The sequence below is a fragment of the Anguilla anguilla genome, chromosome 6 (genome assembly GCF_013347855.1).
Source record: "Anguilla anguilla isolate fAngAng1 chromosome 6, fAngAng1.pri, whole genome shotgun sequence".
NCBI lineage: Eukaryota > Metazoa > Chordata > Actinopteri > Anguilliformes > Anguillidae > Anguilla > Anguilla anguilla.
The window spans coordinates 25,053,668-25,072,362 of record NC_049206.1 but is presented as its reverse complement, the minus strand read 5'-3'; the positions used below and the strand labels follow the sequence as shown (position 1 = coordinate 25,072,362).

Genomic DNA, 18,695 nt, shown 5'->3' with positions numbered 1-18,695 from the left:
CCCTCCCTCTTTTGACAGCGTGCCGCCCGGTTGCGTGTCTGCGTGCGCGCATGGGGGTGATTCCGCTCTACGAATGCTGCAGGGTGCACTCCCCCAACACCGCCTCCACCCCCCAGCCACGAGCACCACCCACGCGTGCAGCGCTCACGTGCCCCCGCGCGTGTCGCCTCCGCCGGCCGGACGCGCCACCGTGGGCGAGCGGTCGGCCGGAGCGGGAGCGAGCGCGGACCCGAGCCCGAGCCCGCTGTTACTGTGAGAGCGCGCGCGGCGAACGCGTCGACCCGATGGCCCGCGAGCGCTAACGTATTTCACTCTGTGGCGCGGCGCGCTGACGCTGCGTGCCGCGGGTGCCGTGAGTTACGGCGCGGACCCCCTGAACGCCGCGTCCTGATTTACGCTCTCGAGCGTCGCGCCCGTTTCCGACTTTAAACGACTTTGCATTTTCAGAGCGGGGTCTGAGCGTCAAGTCTGGGCTTTAATTCTCCAAAAGGCTTTCTGGCCTGCCGAGTTAGCCAGTGTATTGACAGCTCTGTGTGAAAACAGTACGGCCGGACATCAGTGTGAAAGCGTGTGCTTTTTCTGCTGCCTCATTTCTGAGCCTGGAGAGACGTGTGCCACGTCTTTTTGCCTGACTTATCTTCTTGTGTTGTGCCCAGAACTGGACACCATATGTAAATATTATCATTTTTCAAGATCATATATGAAAATAAGGATTTATAGAAAATGAGAATTTCCAAAACTGACCATTGGGGGCAGCGCACCTTTTCCAGAAGCTTATCCCTCCTATTGTTTTGCTTTGCTTTGTTACTTTTTAACTCCTTACAAAGCAGTACTAATGATATGACAAGTTCACAATACCTCGGACAGAAAGACCATGCAACTTTTGTATTGTATTACAGGTAAAGACCATCATGTAATTTTTAGCTGCGGTTCCCCTTTAAATGTTCACCTTCATGACAAATTGTGACTAGTTTCCTGTGCACGCACCTTGCAAGGATTAGCACTGAGATGAATGTAACATCTAAAAGATGGAGTGAAGAGGCTATAATTCCCTGAGTAATTCAGTTCGGCTCCTCCCTACAAATCCTTCATTCTTTTTATTTAACTACATCTTAGCAGTGCGCCCACCGCGCCGCGTTGCATGACAAATTGACTGCGAGTCTGAGAGGCCCTCCCTGCCTACACGGATACGGGCTGGCGTCTGGCCAGGGCTCGGCACACAGGGCTTGATGGTTTGTCGACGGCGTCAATAAGGAAACTTCCTTCGCTGAGTGAATTTAAGAATTGTCAACACATCGTACTGTTCTCTAGCAGCTTGAGCAAAATTTTGGTGTGTACAGCTGGCAGGACGTATTAAATGTTGTTTGTTGTAGAGTTTATACAGCACAACTATATATATATATATATATATATATGCACTCACCGGCCACTTTATTAGGTACACATTGCTAGTACCGGGTTGTCTTCTGGTGCTGTAGCCCATCTGCTTTAAGGTTCAATGTGCTGTGCGTTCAGAGATGCTCTTCTGCATACCTTGAATGTAAGCTCATGCCATTTACACTGAAGACGTTTGATCGTCTACAATGATTGTTTCCATGTAACGTGACTGAATAACCCGTTTCAGGTTTAGAGGATCGTTAATAAATCCTGCATTGTAAGAATAAGTCGGCAGCCGCCAGAATAAGTCTGATAGCAGATTTTGCACCGTTTTGGTTGTCAGATTTCTGTTTGTAATAGGCTAACAAAGTGAATGCAGAATGGTGAAGCTGCATGAATCTGCACCAATTAAATCTGAAACGGATGTTCTTTACGGGCACCTCTTCCTCCAGCAGCACTGTCTGTTGAAAGTGGGAGAGTGTGGAAAGGGGGGGGGGGTAGAGCTTAAAGTGAGACGAATGAGGTGCCCTGGCATATTAAAAAACCTCTTCCTTTCCACCTGAGGGTACGAGGCAGGATTCTATTCATTGTCTTTCATCCCATTATCTCAAAGCGTTTTAGACTGAAAGGGCTAATCTCATTCCAGGGCTCCTGAACCTTAATGTTCCTTCATCGAAAGGCTGGTCCTAAAGGCCCGCTGTGGCTGATCTGGGATCAGTTGCGGAGCAGGGTGTGAGGTTGTACGGGATGGTCCCCGGCTCACCTGAGGTCAGCGTGAATGAACCGGAGAGGAAATGCGAGACTTCCAGTGGGGCCAAGTTGCTTGTCTCTGCTTAATCACACCAGTTATTCATTATTGTCGCAGCAGAGATGCGTTCCAGGGGGAAGTGGGTGATTCACGCGAGTCTGAAGCTCGCTGTGTCTTTGAGCTCCGTGTCAGCTCTGTGTTTACTCACCCTGCCACCGAGGCTCGGATCTCTTTTTTTTAATTTTATTTATTTGTTGGCCCTCTTTGCAAATAAATATTATCTGAAGGTGGAGTCGCCGGCTGTGTTGTCGAGCGGTGCTTCCAATGGTAGCAGTGCAGAATTACAGACGACTGCAGCCCAGGTTTCATCAACTGCAGGGTCCCATTTGACGTCGGGATTTCAGGCTAATTTATTTTCCGGTGCGTTCGCAATCCGTTTTGTGTTGTGTTCTGCCTGAGGGGAGCTCATTAATCAAACAAACAGAGAGCCTCATTTCTGTTCTTGCAGCTTGCACCTGTATTTATTGGTATTTGGGATGTAGAACAACAAGCTGACAACACACGAGACCCATCAGTCTTTCTAAATGCAAGTTTTAAGCACGGTCAACTGCGGGCGATAGGACAGCGGCTTGTTCACGGAGTGATGCGTTATTAGCCGTAGGTTAAAGGTTAAGGAATTGCGAGGAAACGCGTCTCTTCGCGCAGAAAATGGAGGACGCCGTTCCCGAGGCCGGCGGTTTTCGCGATGTTAAATATCTGCGTCCGGCAGTCTGGAAGCGCCTCGTTTCTCTGCCCTTTCCCTCAATGACAGCCGCGATTGTTTTGCGTCCAGCCTCGTTCATTAATTATGTCTGCAGCGGATGGACCGCGCGAAGCGTTTTAGCATCGATTCGGCCAACCCCCCGCGCCTGTTGCGAGCGAGCCAGCGGCACTTTGTCATATTGTGAAGTCTGCATGGGCGGGGGGGGGAGGGGGGAGGGGGAGTAGCGGAACCTTCCGGATCACGCTAGGCTGTAAACACACAATACAGTCATACACCCAAGAGAAGAGGCTTCCTGCGCGTGTCTGTTTAGTCCCCGAGGGCACTCTAGTACCCCATTTTATCTCCTGTGTCCCTACTCTCTGTCTAACCCTGGCGCGACTCCACTGCACTGGTGAAGAGAACCTGTGACGAGACTCCGAAAGTCGGGCCGGATACCACAAGCGCACCCCTCATAGGCTTTAACCTTCGGTGCATGGCTTTCCCTGCGCACCTGTTTTGGCAGTTGTTGCTGGCTGAATTTGATTAGCATCGTCCGCTTTGTTGTGTAGCAGCGGTCGTTATTGGTATTCCATTAGTCACCGGCTAGGCAGCTAACTGGCTTTAATGTCTCGGCGTTGTTGTTTTCTTATCCGGAGCGGCGGCTGGCTGTTTATTTATGGGCTGGCCCGTCTAATGGGGAGTGTGCGGAAACGCGTGTTATCTCCAAAGGACCAATGTTCACTCCTCTCTCTCTCTCCTTTAGCTGCTTCAGTGTTTATGAATAAATTCAATGTATCCAGAAACAAACTAAAAGTTGTCTTTATCAATGGAAAGAATGTTCTTTGTAACCGGTATGATGTCTTGTCTCTTAACCTTCTTGCATGTGTGGTTTGCGTGTGTGTGTATGTATATGTCTGTGTGTATGTCTGTGTGTTTGTGCGTGTGTGTATGTATATGTCTGTGTATATGTCTGTGTGTTTGTGCGTGTGTGTTTGTTGGCAGCTGTGACACATCTCATGGATGTTCTATGCAGAAAGGAGTTCAGGACCTCTTGCCTGCACTTTGTTCATATGAACCAAACCTGGAGTTCATCATGGTGTGTAGTGACTGAAGGGCTGTTTCGCTGAGTGAAATAAGGCCATGCCATTCTTTATTCTGCTCCGTTTTATTATGAAAAGAAGCTAAACGCTTCCGATTTTTATACCTTACCATAATTTAGTATAAGATATGAATGCTGGTTCTCCCATTAACGGTTTTATTATTCTCAAATCAGCCGTGGGACCGAGGAGTTGCTTCGCTCATCCCACAAAGTAGTCAGTATAGAGAACATGCCATGTTGGTCATAAGAAGCATAATGAAATGTGATCAGATTACTTTAGATTGTAGAGTGTTGGTTGTTAGTGCCTCAAAATCTATCCAAAATGGATAAATTGTGCATTTCTGTAAATCATGAAATAATCATAGATTTCAATACAAATCGTTTTGACTTCTGCATCATTGTCAAGTTGGGATTACTATTTCATCAGCATAGGAGGGTGGATATCTAGTGGTCCAAAAGCCTGTCCAAAACCTCTCCAAATATGAAAATACTTGGTGTGCAATAAAACGGTTTCCTTTTTTCTCCAGAGCCCCATTATAAAGGTTAGAATAAGGAACAAATTACTTAAATCATGATGACACTTTGGTACACGCACCTAAATATATAGTCATACACTTCTGTACTTCAAAAAAAAACGTATTTTTTCTGTACTCTGCTGTATGTAGGCTAATCAGTATGCAATCTGAGTATGCGGCATCCTGACGACAAGCGGGCTTGCGAGTAGGGGTTTTAGTGCGGGTCATTCGTCTTGACAGGTTTAGTGGCAAAGCGAGGTGAAAGTTATCCAGCTATGTCACTCTCTCATTGGTGGCTGGAGGAATTCAAGGTGAAGGATGTGGGCCAATAGCCTGTTCGCCCAGGACGCTGGGCCAACGGAGCGGGTTGGATCGGGCCGCTGGCACTGCTAGCTCTGCACAGCTGAGGCCAGCTGCGGCGTGAAAGAGAAGTGTCACAAGAACCGGCAATTCATTTTTGTCCATTGTCAGTGACCCTGCCCCTGTTCTTACTTTAAGAACCATGTTTTCTACTAAGCTGATGTTCGATGAAAATAAATAATGTTTTTGAAAATATTTTCACTGCAACATGTTTGTCCTCCAAATCACTGTCAAAAAACGTAAACTTTTTTTTCTACCTGGTTCTGAGGAGGAAATAGTCTGTATGCCTGTGCTCCTTAGAAAAACACGGAATGTGGTACACCAGTGTACACTGTGATGTAGAAGAGAATTTTTCATTTTGATTTCTTCACAAGTAGTCTGTACTGGCCAGCGGTGACTGCATTTCCTTGATTGTGTGCTGTGTGGTCTGTTCAGCCTGCTCCCGCTGAACGAGGACAGTCACGTTCCTGGAAGTGGCCTTTTGTAAGGCATAGATTGAATCTTCACCTTCCAACTTCATGCCTTTTATAGACCTGGTGATTAATTGCTTTTCAAGACGTACAATTGGCTGTACAGCAGTTGGTTGAACCTTCTTTTTTATTTGCCGGCTTGCTGCTAAAGAGAGCTGGTCCATTGTAATGAAGTGCTGCGTGTAATTAAAGGCTGACCAGTGGAATTGGGCTTCTTCATCGCCTGGAAATCTCTCCCAGCAATCGGACGCTCGTATTTCCTTTTCAAAATGCTCGTGGGATATGTCTGACTAGGCTACAGAAAGTACGCGCTGACATTCCACATGCTGGTATTCACTGACATTCCATGCTGGAGTCCATAAACCTTCCATGTGCTGGGTTTCGTGGGTATTGAACAAAGTTACATATGCTGGTACTACTAATGCTGGCAAATACTTGCGTCCCATATGCATTACATTACATTACATTACAGGCGTATGCTGGTTGGCATGCTACATGCTGGCGTACACTGACATTCTGGAGTTCATGCTGCTTGTCCACTCTCCTAACTCCTTTCATATCTGTTCAGTTTTGGTCAAGGGGTGTGCATTTTGAGCAGAGAAATCTTTTTAACCGCTCGAAGGCACAGAGAGTATTTTATGTTAGAACAAGAATGACGTGTCTCCTTTCTTATTCACCTGGTCTCTCTCTCTCCTCTCTCAGAAATACAGACAGCAAGATGAGGACACGTCGCCCCCGGAGAACAGCTCCCCGCAGCTCGCCGGCGAGGCCCAGGGGCCGGAGCTGGTGCAGGTTTCGGAGAAGAGCCTGTCCCAGATCGAGAATGTGCACGGCTTCGTCTCGCGCTCCCACATCTCCCCCATGAAGGTACGCCCCTACCCCCCCCCCGTCGCCCCGTGCCGTAGGCCAAATGTGCATCCCGTCTCCGGCGTTTTCCTCCTGTGAAATGATGCCGGATGGTGTGAGTGCGTACACGCGCGCTCAAACACACACACACACACACACACACACACACACACACACACCCTCATTCTCACATGCACTCGCACATACCCGCACACAGACGGAAATCTCACACAGCGTGTTGATATAAGTGGAAACACGGATGAGGTTATACTAGGATCCACACTGTTCATCAGAGCAACAAAAACACCTTCCTTCTTGAAAGAACAGTTTCCTGACCCTTGTGTTCTGTTTATCAAACATCAATGTTTGCAACTAAAGATTGTACAAATAGGCGATTTTGTCTCTTAAGAAAATAGGGCTTATGATATGTAAGAGCTTATCAAACCCCTGCATTAGTTTGTGCTTTACAGGTGAAGATGCAGAGGAGCGTTTGATGTAGAATGGCAGTGTGTTTCCTCTCTGCAGTGTTGCAGTTAGCTGATGTGTAGGGTTAGAAAGCCCAGTGCGTTTAACAGTGACTGGAGCTGCGTTGGAGGTCGCCACTAACCCGTGTCGGTGTCCCCTCTGTCACTTGTTTCTCAACATTTCTGGTCCTCCGTGTGGCATTCCTTCTGTTGTCTGGCGCTTTCCCAAAACCGAAAGCGGACTGCGGCTAATCTCACATGTGGCGGAGTCGGAGGAAGGCCTTTTACATGCGGCTTTTGCGTGCGGTCTACGTGCCCCCGATCGACCAACGGGGGTCACTACAGTGCGATGAACACGGTCCCCGGACTGACTCTGAACCCTCCCATTCCCTGGGCGATGCAGTCGGCAGTTGCGCCTCGTCCTGTGGAGCTAGCGGCCACAGTGGGAATGGGCCGAGTCCGGGTTAGATCTGAGTCCCTGCGGGCCAATCCGTGCACCGCGGTGTGGTGTCTTAACCAAACAAGCCACCCAGCAGCCAGTGCTCCAAGGAGAATTAGCCTATGCACAGCTTAGGAGAATGTCCCTTCAGATACAGTGATACTGCAACGATGCGGCGGCCTCATCTTTTTTAGGAGAAAAGGGTCCCTTCAAAAAGACTAGAAGAAGAGACAGCGTTTCACTTTCAGTCCACCAGCAGGTCTCTGCGGGATCGCAGCGAGAGCAACAGCCGCGGTATTTACATGCATGGGCCCCGGCAGGCGGAGGCGTCAGACTGCAGCCATGGTAATACCTGCAAAGCTCCCCCCACCCCCTACCCCCCCGCTGCCCACCTGAGATTTACACCCTCGTTAGCGTCTGCTGCCCGGCAACAGAACGGTTCCGACAAATCACGCCTGACGTTGCACGTGACCTGCAATACAGAGAGTGAGCCCTCTCCCAAACCCTGTGCTGTAGGCTGCCGCTGTGCTTTAGTTTCCTTAAATCAGCCCAGAATTAGTTCTGCCGCCTCTTTCTGGATTCTGGCCGGCAGGGACGGGTTGGCTGCCTGTCTTTTAGCATCTCTGCTTTCTTACACCTTCGGGAGTGCAGGCTGTCGCTCACTGAATCTCAGGAGTTATGATCCACACTTACTCAATACCCTGTTGATCTCCAAACCGACTTAACCTCGACAATTGGCAGTGGCTCGTGCCAGCTTCTGTTGAGTTTGGAAATTTGTACTCCTGGAATTAACCAACAAGCTAATTTTACTTCATTTAACAGCCAAACAGTGGTAAGACTGTTTGAGCAAGTCTAATGCTTTTTTGAACAAGCAGAGCTGCTCGGTCATCATTTGAAGGTAGATCACTTTCGCCACCCAGTGGCTGACAGATGTCAGCGCAGATATATTCTGCAGGCAGAATGACTGATGTAACTTTGAGCTATGGGTGGGTGTGCTGGAAATTTGTGTCATAATTTAAAAGGAAAGTTAAATAAAAAATGAAATGCTGTGCATTATATCTCCCAGATGGGTGCTACACATTGCTGATGGCTGAAGCGAGTTAACTCACCTGTAAAGTACTTTGGAAGGCCACTGAAATTCAATCTTCCATCTTACTTTTACTTCTAAGATCTGACAGAAATATTACATGGATTTACATCTTTGGCTTGCATTTCTCCTTGATCCCCTCACAGCTGACCCGGCTTTGACTGCCACTGAAAGGGGTTGGCGTCATAATACTCTCCCTGCCAGGGTCCAGCAGGCATTTTAGTGCCTGAGCTCATTGAAATACGTAAACTATCGTGGCTTTTAAAACGAGCGTTCATGCCAAAATCATATTGTATTTGACGATTGCCTCAGTTCAGCGAGGGTCCCAGCGTTGCAATTCGGCACAGCTGTGCTAACTACTGGTGATGAGGATTCTGGGCAGTTCAGCACATCGAATATTTCCCCCATTTGGCACAGAGCCTATGGTTTAAACCAGGGGTCCTCAATCTTATCCAGAAGGGGCCGGTGTGGGTGCAGGCTTTTGTTCCAACCAAGCAGTAACACACCTGATTCTGCTAATCAAACACTAGAGTCTTCTTTGCAAAGGATCTTGATTAGTAGAATCAGGTGTGTAACTGCTTGGTTGGAACAAAAGCCTGCACCCACACCGGCCCTTTCTGGATAAGATTGAGGACCCCTGGTTTAAACCATCTGTAGTAAGTGAAGAATAAAAAAGCAACAACTCTTCACTGCCTCCTGTTGTACTGAAGCATTGCTTCCTTTGTGAATTTTGTACTGGCAGTGCCCAGGCATATACTGTAAAGAGAAGTATTCAACCTTTCTTCTCTTACCACCATTAAATACGTATCTTGCAGTCTTTGCGTGCGGGCAATTTAAAATGGGTAGTAAATTTGCTGCGGAAACACTTTGGCTAGTTTCGGCTAGTTTGTAGTACAAATTATCGATTTGAGATAACAAAACTCTGTGTTGACTTCGGCCACCGCTGCATGCTGGCTGAACTAGCCGAGATGTTCACAGACCGACGTCAGTGCGGTGGCTGCCTCCGATTGGTCGAAAACATCACATGGGTGATCTGTCCTCAGTGGTTACCACCGGGCCTGTGAAATTAGTGTCTTCACTGAAGCTGCGTGCAAACTGAAGACTGGAGGGCTCACCTAATGAGAAGCTTTACCTGCTTAGAGCTTATGTCTTGCACTTGTTCAGGCATGGTAATTTGCATGTTTGCTGCCAATCAGAGCAGGGTGGATTTTCCTGCACGTATGGCCGGTTTAATTAGATATAGCCTCATTTGTCAGGCACACAGCCTCATGCTACTCTGAGCCTCACCAGGTTGAGAGGGATATGGGGTAATCCACCTTCCTGGGATATGGTTTGCTAATGAACCAATGGTCCATTTCTATTTCTTCTGACCAATCATGGTCTTGTGTAGTTGGGCTCCAGCTCCAGTCCAAGGTGCCGTTTTCAGGTAACACAGTCATTGGCCTATAACGCAATGTTGGCTAAAGCTTTCAGGGCACAATCAGATTAATGGAAGCCAATCTAGAAAAAATGTAACATCTTTTTCCAGATTCTCTAGGGAGCCTTGAAGAGCATGGAGCATTGTAGAATGTAGATGTGTCTGCAGTCAAGATGAATAAGACCCAACACAACATTCTTCAGTTTGTAAGATGCTGGAAATGATCACTCTGTTCTTTGTCTGTTTGAACACACAAGCATCAAGGCACACAATGGGAGTTTCTTTAAATGTTGCTTTGGTATCGGCCATCGTCGGGGGCTTGCAGCTCCTCCTTGTTCTCTCTGTTAATTTTTGAGGTCACATGTTCCAACATGAGCAGCAAACTTGCTTTCTCCTTGTCGGTACAGTCTGCAAGAACATCAGAGGTACTGCTTGGAATGGACTAGTATCACCAGAGAGTGTCTGGCAAATGTAACAGTTACCCAAGGTCATCTGTGATTTCTGTCCAGTAGGAATCAGCCGTGTCTAATATGAGGTTTTTTAATGTAATTCCAGGCCAGAAAACTAATATATTTTTTGTTTGTTTGTTTTTTTGGTGAAATTTATTACAATGTTTACTCAAACCTTGTTTACTCTTACTTAAGTTCTTATTAACATCTGTACTTCAAATTGAATTGAAATAATAAAAAGCCAAACAAAAACATGAAAATTTACTGTGAGATCAGACCTGGCAAAAACAATAGAATCCTGTGACAAAAAACAGCAGTTTAGGAAATTACACGTTTACATCGCCTTGCACTAACTGCTGTTCATGTCAGCCGACCTTGTAACGACATTGGAAGTTGTACTTGTTTGAATCAACTGTCAATATTAGCTTTAGAGTTAGTACAGCAACAATTGTCCAAATAATCCACTTCCCCAATGAATTCTTATCCACTCGACTTCACCACTGATGCCACAATTTGCGCAGTTCAGGGTCAGCTGGAGATGTTCAGTTTAAACTATGATCTGTAGTTTGAGGCCAGAAGTGCTTAAGTGGCATGATCTTCAGTATCGTGGTACTAACTTTATACTTGGTAGTAACACTGATCTACTGATCTGATGCTGATCTGCTGATGGACATGCACTTTGATTTGGTCCCATGTTTCTGTAAAAACTTTCCGGAAAGTATGGCGCTCCAGTTCCCGGTGAGCGCCTTTGCTGTGTTCTTGTGTCTCGATGTGAAATTGTACACAGCAGCCATATCATCTGGAAATGAATTACAGGCCCGCCCAGTCAATATTGTTCTATGTGTGGCTGCATGATGATAAGAGATTAATCAAAATCTCCAAAGCAATTTTGACATATTGCCATTTTTTTAAACGTATGTTATGGTTTGGACAGAGCTCCCACTGGAACGTAAATACAGTGTTTTAAATCTGGATGGATCGAGAACATTCACTGTAAGTAGGAAATCATACTTTTTTTTGGTTTTGATTGGAATATCCCTTTAATAGTGTTTTTAAATTACTTGTAAACTACAAATACATATAGTGTCAGATGGCATATTTTCTTGCCAAAAAAAAATAGATGCAGTAAATCGGATATTTTTAAGTGGAGATACTAAATGAACTAAACAGGTTTGGCCCATGAGATAAGATTATGGCCGTGATAATTGTCAGGTATGATTACACAACACACATGTACATGAGAAGTGACACATTGGATGCACCGCTGATATTGTGAATTAAAAGACAATGTCATGCTGAAAAAGTAGTCTTGTCGGTCATCTGAGCCTTATTATTTACCAGTCAAAATCACAAGCAAAGCAGTATATTAGTAATTTCAGTGATTTTCTTACAAATGCAGTTTAAGTTCGATCTTTCCTTCAGAAGTTGACATCTGTGCTCCTCTGCTTCTTCTGTGAACGTGGAATCTTGATTGCAGTTTTTGTGCTATAATGTGAGACAAGATGATATCAGCATTGACCAATATGGCCAGTCAAATATCGGTTGTTGATATCGCCCCAAAAATTCCTATATCATGTATCCCTATTGTTAACTCTATTGGTCATGTATACTTAGTTTATTGCCCATTTGCGCACATTACATTATGAAAAGCCTAATCCCAAACCAACCGTACATTTAAATGGTTGATATACTGGTATACAAAAATACAAAAACAAACTAACACTGATGTACAATTATATTTCCAGACATCCACTGGTGACATTATTTCAATATGAATAGTACTTCAGCTGTCAGGACATTTTTCTCCCTATTTCTCTCGGTCTTTCTCCTCCCCCCTTTGTTTTTTTACCATCCTGTCCTCTTGCCTCTCTCTGTCTCCTTCCCTCTGTCTCTTTAGCTCTTTAGTGTCTGCACTGTTCCTGTGTGTGTCCACCGCTCTGGCAGTGCTGTGACTGCTTTAGTTCCGTGCCCCCCCCTCTGTAGGTAGAGTCCCTGGAATGCATCTTCGACGGGCCGCCCCCTATGGGCCACGAAGAGGTCCCCGCCCCCGCCTTCTCCACCCTGTACCCTCAGAGCAGCGCGCTGCTGCAGGTAACGCCTGTCCTCGCCCTGCCTGATGGTCGACGGCTGCCGCCTCGCGCTGCCACGGCTCCCCGGGTCTGCAGATCGCCGTCTGACTGCGCCATCCATTATTTCCCGGGGGAGCTTTGTGATTTTTTTTCTTTCTTTTTGCCTTGCAGTACGCCACGCAAGCACCAGATGGCAGTGTTGCCAGCGTGCATGAAAGCTTGCGGGCCGTTTCATTGTCAGTTGCTCCCCCCTTTACGTTATGGATGCTGTTTTAAGTTGTGATGTGCGTAAGGAATCTCCTGTGTGGTCTGGTTTGAAAACGAGCTCGTTTGAATGCGCAGGCAGTTGACGTTCTGCTTTTTTTTTTTCGTTTGGCGAATGTATTGAATGTTCAAATGCGGCGCACCCATGGGGAGTCTGAGGCAATTTGAACATCGCTTCATAGCATGCGGGCTTGCACGGGCGTCGCCCTCGCCTTCAAGGTGCATGTTTGACCTGTGGCTGTCCCAAGTGTTCCGGAACGTTCTAGTAACATGCCTGTAAGAGGTGATGATAAACACTTCATGCAAGACATGATGTTTTTAGAGCTATGCCTAACACAAAGTGCTCAGGCTGAGCATTCTGAATGCACCTCATGTGTTCTGTCATCATGCGATAAAACTTGTCGAATGGTTTCACTTCTTTCTCTCCCTGTCCAAAGGCTTGATATAGGTCTGTATGCAAGGGTAAGGAACATGGCTACAATTATTGTGTCTCTGACTGGTTCATGTAATGTGGTGAATAAATGAGTTTCTTAATGTATGGTTCACATTTTCATGTTGTGGATCGTGAGTGATAGTGGGAACCCAAACTGTTACCATCTTAGTCTGCCTTATCAAAAGCGCAGTGTACTAGCCCAGGTTGGCCTGATTGTATTGGATACAGTACGTGACTGTAGCCCAACTGTAGTGACTTGTGCAAACCGTGGCATGACGAATGGCTCCTACTCTCGATAATGGAAAAGGTCTTATGGCTTTGGAATGTGCATGCACACTTTATGATGTGGTATAAAAATGTGAAATTTCTTATTTTGATTATGGTGTACTATTAAGAATATAGAGACAGTCCATCAAGCTGCTAACATTTTCATTAGTTGCCTATTAAAATGCCTTCATCTGGAAATTCTTCTAGCTAATGTTGGATGAATTCATAGAGTTGGAGGTCATATATTCTCACAAATGTATAAATACTATATTGTAACTAATCGGGGTTGAAATCTCTGGTTAAACCATGATGCAATATAGGGCTGAACAATTGATCTGATTTCACAGCGGCAAAGCAATGTAATTTCGGCTGTTTTTTTTTTTTTTTTTTTTTACACTCGGTCAATAAAACACATGATAAAAAAAGGCAGAAGGATGGAGATGTTTGTGTGTTGGAGAGCTACGCTTTACTTTTGTGGTCTAGTCAAGGCTAGTCGTGCACTCCGCATGCACTTCAGAACAGAAGCGTCCGTTTTGACTGGGTAGCAGAGAGCGGGAAAAGCAAAAGACGCCGGACGAGAGACGTCAGTCCAATCAAAGCGCTGTTGAAGGGGAGACGGTGAATGGGAGTGATGACAACGGTGCCAACAAAACAACTTTTTCAGCCACCGAGTTTCAAACCATTTGCTATTTCTGACGGCGGTCAGATATGGCTGACAGCAGTAAATACTTCAGTCGAGTGTGAATGCTGGCGAATACTGCTACCCGTTTTGTTAGACAGGTGATCCTTTTACGGTTTCCTTTGCTGCACGTGGACCTCAGGTTGTAACTTGCTTTCGATGTCTTTGCCTGCCAGTAATATCGCAGAATCTGTGATCACGTGTGGCTTATTTTCTGTCCTGGGCCCAAGTGTAGGGACGGAGTGTAGCACAGTGGGTAAGGAACTGGGCTTGTAACCGAAAGGTAGCAGGTTCGATTCCTGGGTAAGGACACTGCCGTTGTACCCTTGAGCAAGGTACTTAACCGGAATTGCTTCAGTATATATCCAGCTGTATAAATGGATACAAATGCTATGTAAAAGTTGTGTAAGTCGCTCTGGATAAGAGCGTCTGCTAAATGCCTGTAATGTAATGTGTAATTTCAGCTGCTCGATAGCTAGCCTCAAATACATTCTCAGATGCTGTTACTGCATATGCCCCCCTTATCATTTTGTGACCGTTTTTAGCTTGATCTTTCCAACTAGTGAGAATATCTTAGCCCTTGTTTAACAAGCAAGGGATATTTTTTAGTTAGGTGACTTACGTGTTTTTTGGAGCCTCGTTTGTGGTTTACTGATCACCATCCCGCGCACTGTCCTTCACTGCTGCTGTGGGAGGATGAGTCAGAAGGAGGAGTTGGGGTCTTTAGTTTGAGGAATTGGACCTTTTTTGCTCTGGCGGTAGGAAAACATTTTCACTGTTTCAGTGTTGCTAAATTTGCCAGCTAATGTTGCAGACTGCAGTTGCCTCTATGATCAAAATTGATCAAAAGTTTTTTAGTTAAGACAGTTTTATTGAAATTATTTTTATTTCAGGTAATTCTGTGGCTAGGGAGATTTTATTTAAGATGTTATTTATTGTGAATGATTTAGCCCACGTAGATAACGACAGATGTTGTGATGACTGTATTGTCCAGCTCTAAGGATAGGTTTCTACTGTCCAATCAGTTCAGTGGAATATTGTTTGAAATAATTTGTTACGGTTTGTATCCAGTTAATATGTGTGGCAAACACGCCTGCCACAGGCCACCGAAGTGGCTTTCCTTGGGGCCCTCCAGCACAGAGACACAGGGAGATGATGTTAAAACAGTCCACATTTATTCCACGAGGGTTTGGCAAGATGGTATAGCCAAAGTGAGCAGATGTTAACGCAGTCATGACCGAAGCTGCCTGGTGTGGGTGGGGATGGCAGATTTAACCTGTGCGCAGTGATTACCTCACTACGCACAGGTGCAGCCACTCCTGTTCCTGGGTCCAATTAGCCTGGCCAATTATCTAATTCTTCACCAATTATCCAATTGGCCAGGTCTAATTAGCTTGACCCAGGGCAGGTGTGGCCGCTTAAACCAGCCATCCCCACACCACAATATGCAACAGGCATATTCTTCCCTGTGCTTTATCTTTGAAGTAAGCCTGTTGAATGTATATTTTGAAGTACGTAACAAGGAAATGGCAATTGTTCAAACCAGTGTTTGTTTTTATAGCAAGTCATATTGCAGTCAAGTTATCGAGCAAAAGAAATCGCGATATTATAGTTTGTTCAAGGGATACAGATTTGACACAAGGAAACTAAATTATGTTTTGGGATGGCCTCTGAATTTTTAATGATGCGACAAGATATGATGTGTCATCTAGCCATGCATTTGCTACTCTGATGATTTCCCATACTTCCTTGCCTGTTATCTGTTCATTTCCTCTTCTGCCATCTCCTCCGGCTGGTATTTCTGGATGGACTGATCCTATCTACTGATAGTGGAATGGTTTCGCCCCACGTTTGCACAGTCTATAAAAACAAACTTTTACCTAAAGGGTTTTTTCAGTTGGAATTGGCAAGTCAAACAAACGATTTTGTTAATGAGATAATGTAGTAACAAATGACTGCTACACAGCTGATGCATAATTAACTAACCTGGTCATTAATTACTAATGAACAATTAGAATAGGCTAAGTAAAAACAATGTAATTGTAATCGTAATACCGTGGCATTTTAATATATTCTTTTTTACAGATTATCTATGTAAACGGTGAGATGTTGGAGTACCAGTTTTACAGTATACAGGTGTTAATGCATACAGGATTATACCTGCTTTACTCAGATACGGATGGATAAGTGTCCTTACCTGCACCATGCTCTCAATAGCATTATTATTTTGCTCCATTTTGTTAAGCTGTTTAAACCAAAAATTGTCTCGGTAACAATAAATTGCTCCACAGAAGTGTTAGTATGGAGTGTAGAATAAGCATAGAAACAATAGCTGGGAAGTCATGTGCATGTGATGACGTTCGGGGCCATTTCCTATCATCATAGTGCACTTTGAACATTTTTATTAGCGTGAATCCTGCCTTTTTCTGGGACTTGTAGTCTGCATTTTCTAATTGTAGTTTCATTGCCTAATACCATAGAAGACATTACGATTGCTCATCTCAGACGTACTGTAGTGTTGCAAGTGCAGCAGCTTTCAGTGAGTAAACTGGAAAGATGCGTAAGGGGTCGTCTGCAGTAATCTTCATTTTGGAAGACGTGGCAGACCTATTAATCTTTGTGCATCTTGTCACGTTGTTAATAAGCTGCTTCTGGGTTGTCTTTGAGAGACGTTGAGGTAGACAGTTTTGGCTACGGATGAAGAGAAACAGTCTGTAGTTCCTGGAATGTTAGGAACTTATTTTTGATCATTCATTAATTTGTGGAAAAGCTGCTAAGATATGCTGTCGGATTTGTTCTCCCCGTGTGTGTTGGGAGGGAAGAGTAGTGTCGGTTGTAACCAAATTCTCTGTTGGAATGCACACATTCCATAGGTTTGAAAGATTCTGTCCTCCTCAAACTCTCCAGTGGTAGGATAAATGAATCCGTCTGATTATTTGGAAGGAAACAGCTGCTGACACATGACAGATGCCAGGAATAAAACAGAAATAACTTTTTTTATGGTTTTATTTTTGGACCCTTTTGTTTTTTTTTTTTGTTTTGATGCTAATCACTGCTGTTGTCATTTTTGGTATTGATGACAGCGCTGGTCCTTTAGAATTATTCCCAGCTCCTGAAACAGTACATTAGGGAGTAGTACATTTCCTGTCTTTCACCTGCATTCTTTGTAGCCCTTTTCCCTCAAATCACCTTAGTCATTTTTGAATATGACCGCAATTCTAATTTACGAATTAATTTAACAGGTACTGAAATAGCATTTCATTGCAAGATGATCTATTATACAGCTTCCAAGGACTCTCATCTGTGGGCCTGTATTAGAAATGAATTAAACCTGGAAAGGGAGGAGTGCTGTTATCACTGCAGATGCAGAAGTCTGCAGACTGCTGGAGGATGAGTGTCACCTGTGGCTTGGCTAGTTTGTGCCCTCTGGGGCAGCCACTGAACTGGGAAGAACAGAGAGGCTAACGGAAGACAAATGGAACTGAGGGATGAGGAATAGAGGAGGTCATTTCTTTTTTGCTCTCTCTTTCTGTTTCAATCTCGGTCACGCACTCTTCCATCTCCACGGGAGATGAGTAGCGACACGCATTAAAAAAAAAACCCCAGCAGGGCTCAAGGACAGGGTTTCTAAGGAGGACATAAAGGTGCTGAATGTGCTGTGGAATTAGAGAGGAGGAGATGAGCCTTGGGGTGGCCCACCTCACGCTGGGCCCTCCTCGCTCATTCTCTCCCCCCTGTGGGTTGGGCCGGACCACGCCCCACGCCCCTGCGCGGTGGGGTTTAGTGTTTGGGGGAGAGGGGTACGGACACCCCCGCACCGCTGCTTCCTCCTCTCTCCCCACAGCTGTTCATCCTGCTGAGGGCTGTGGCACCAGCACTCCTGCAGACTCATAAAATGGAGAGAGAGAGAGAGAGAGAGAGAGGGAGAGAAATGGGGAGCGAGGGAGAGAAAGAGAGAGAGAGAATGGGGAGAGAGAGAAAGAGAGGAAGAGAAATGGGGAGAGGGGAGAGAGAGAAAGAGAGAGAAACGGGGTGAGAGAGAGAGGGGGTGAGAGAGGGAAAGAGAAATGGGGAGAGGGGGTGAGCGAGGGGGAGAGAAAGAGATAGAGAGGGAGGGGGGGCGAAAAAGAGAGGGAGAGAGACAGCCAGAGAGAGACCAGGGATGAGAGAGAGAGGGGGAGAGAGGTAGAGAGAGGAGGCGGGGAGGGAGGGAGTGGGTGAGAGGGAGGGAGGTAGGAGGGGATATGAGGTAGCGAGCGAGTGAGTTGAGGGGGGGAAGAAAACAGAGGGAGAATAAAAGCAGACTCCCAGGGACCCAGTGCCCCCCCCCCCCCCACTCCAGCTGTATCGGTGAATCAGACGGCGACGCGCTCACATCTCCGGTCCGTCGGCTCCCCGAAAAAAACCCGCGCTCGCCCGGCAGGCTGCGATCAGAGAGGCGAATCGCTCGGGGGCGGGCGAGGGAAGAGCGGGTAAAAGTTTCGACCCTCGGATACGCGTCCGTCTCCGTCGCGCTTCGACCCTCACCTGCACGCCCCCCACCCCCCCGCCCCCCACCTTCCCCACAACCGGGGAAAGTGCCAGAACGTACCCCGGCGGCGAGACATGCTGGCCTCGGCGCGGCGCACCAAAAACATGGGCCGGCGCTTCATGAGGACCATCCGGAGCACCAAGAGACTGTGGCTGCACTTGTTGGTAGGTGATCGACGGGGAAAAGCAGCTCTGTGTTGGGAGGGGGGGTGGTGGTGGTGGGGGGGGGGGGGAGGGAGGGAGGGAGGAGGAGCGTTACCCGAGCGCTCGCGTCGAGGAGCCGGAGAGACGCAGCCCCGTCGGCGACGCTAGCGCTAGCGCCCGCGGTACGTGGCGCCGCTTCTCTCCGCGGCGTCCCCGCCGTCGTTAAAAACCGCAGCCTCCGCGGTCGCGCGCGTTCCTTTTTCCCGCGTACCACGCCGGCTTCCCGCTCTGCAGAG

At 46.5% G+C, this 18,695-nt stretch overlaps 1 protein-coding gene across 20 annotated transcripts in view; it reads left to right on the top strand.

Annotated features, from left to right (window-relative positions):
- The window catches only part of dlg1l (discs, large (Drosophila) homolog 1, like), a 158,460-nt gene that overhangs the window by 64,213 nt on the left and 75,552 nt on the right, over window positions 1-18,695 (top strand). For 10 of the 20 annotated variants that reach the window (XM_035421079.1, XM_035421078.1, XM_035421080.1 and 7 more), the window contains 2 exons: window positions 6,014-6,178; window positions 11,997-12,104. In XM_035421079.1, coding sequence (XP_035276970.1) covers window positions 6,014-6,178; window positions 11,997-12,104 — 273 coding nt within the window. Of the gene's footprint in view, window positions 1-6,013; window positions 6,179-11,996; window positions 12,105-18,214; window positions 18,421-18,695 lie in introns of those variants that run through there. The other 10 variants (XM_035421081.1, XM_035421086.1, XM_035421082.1 and 7 more) reach the window with 2 other exon arrangements.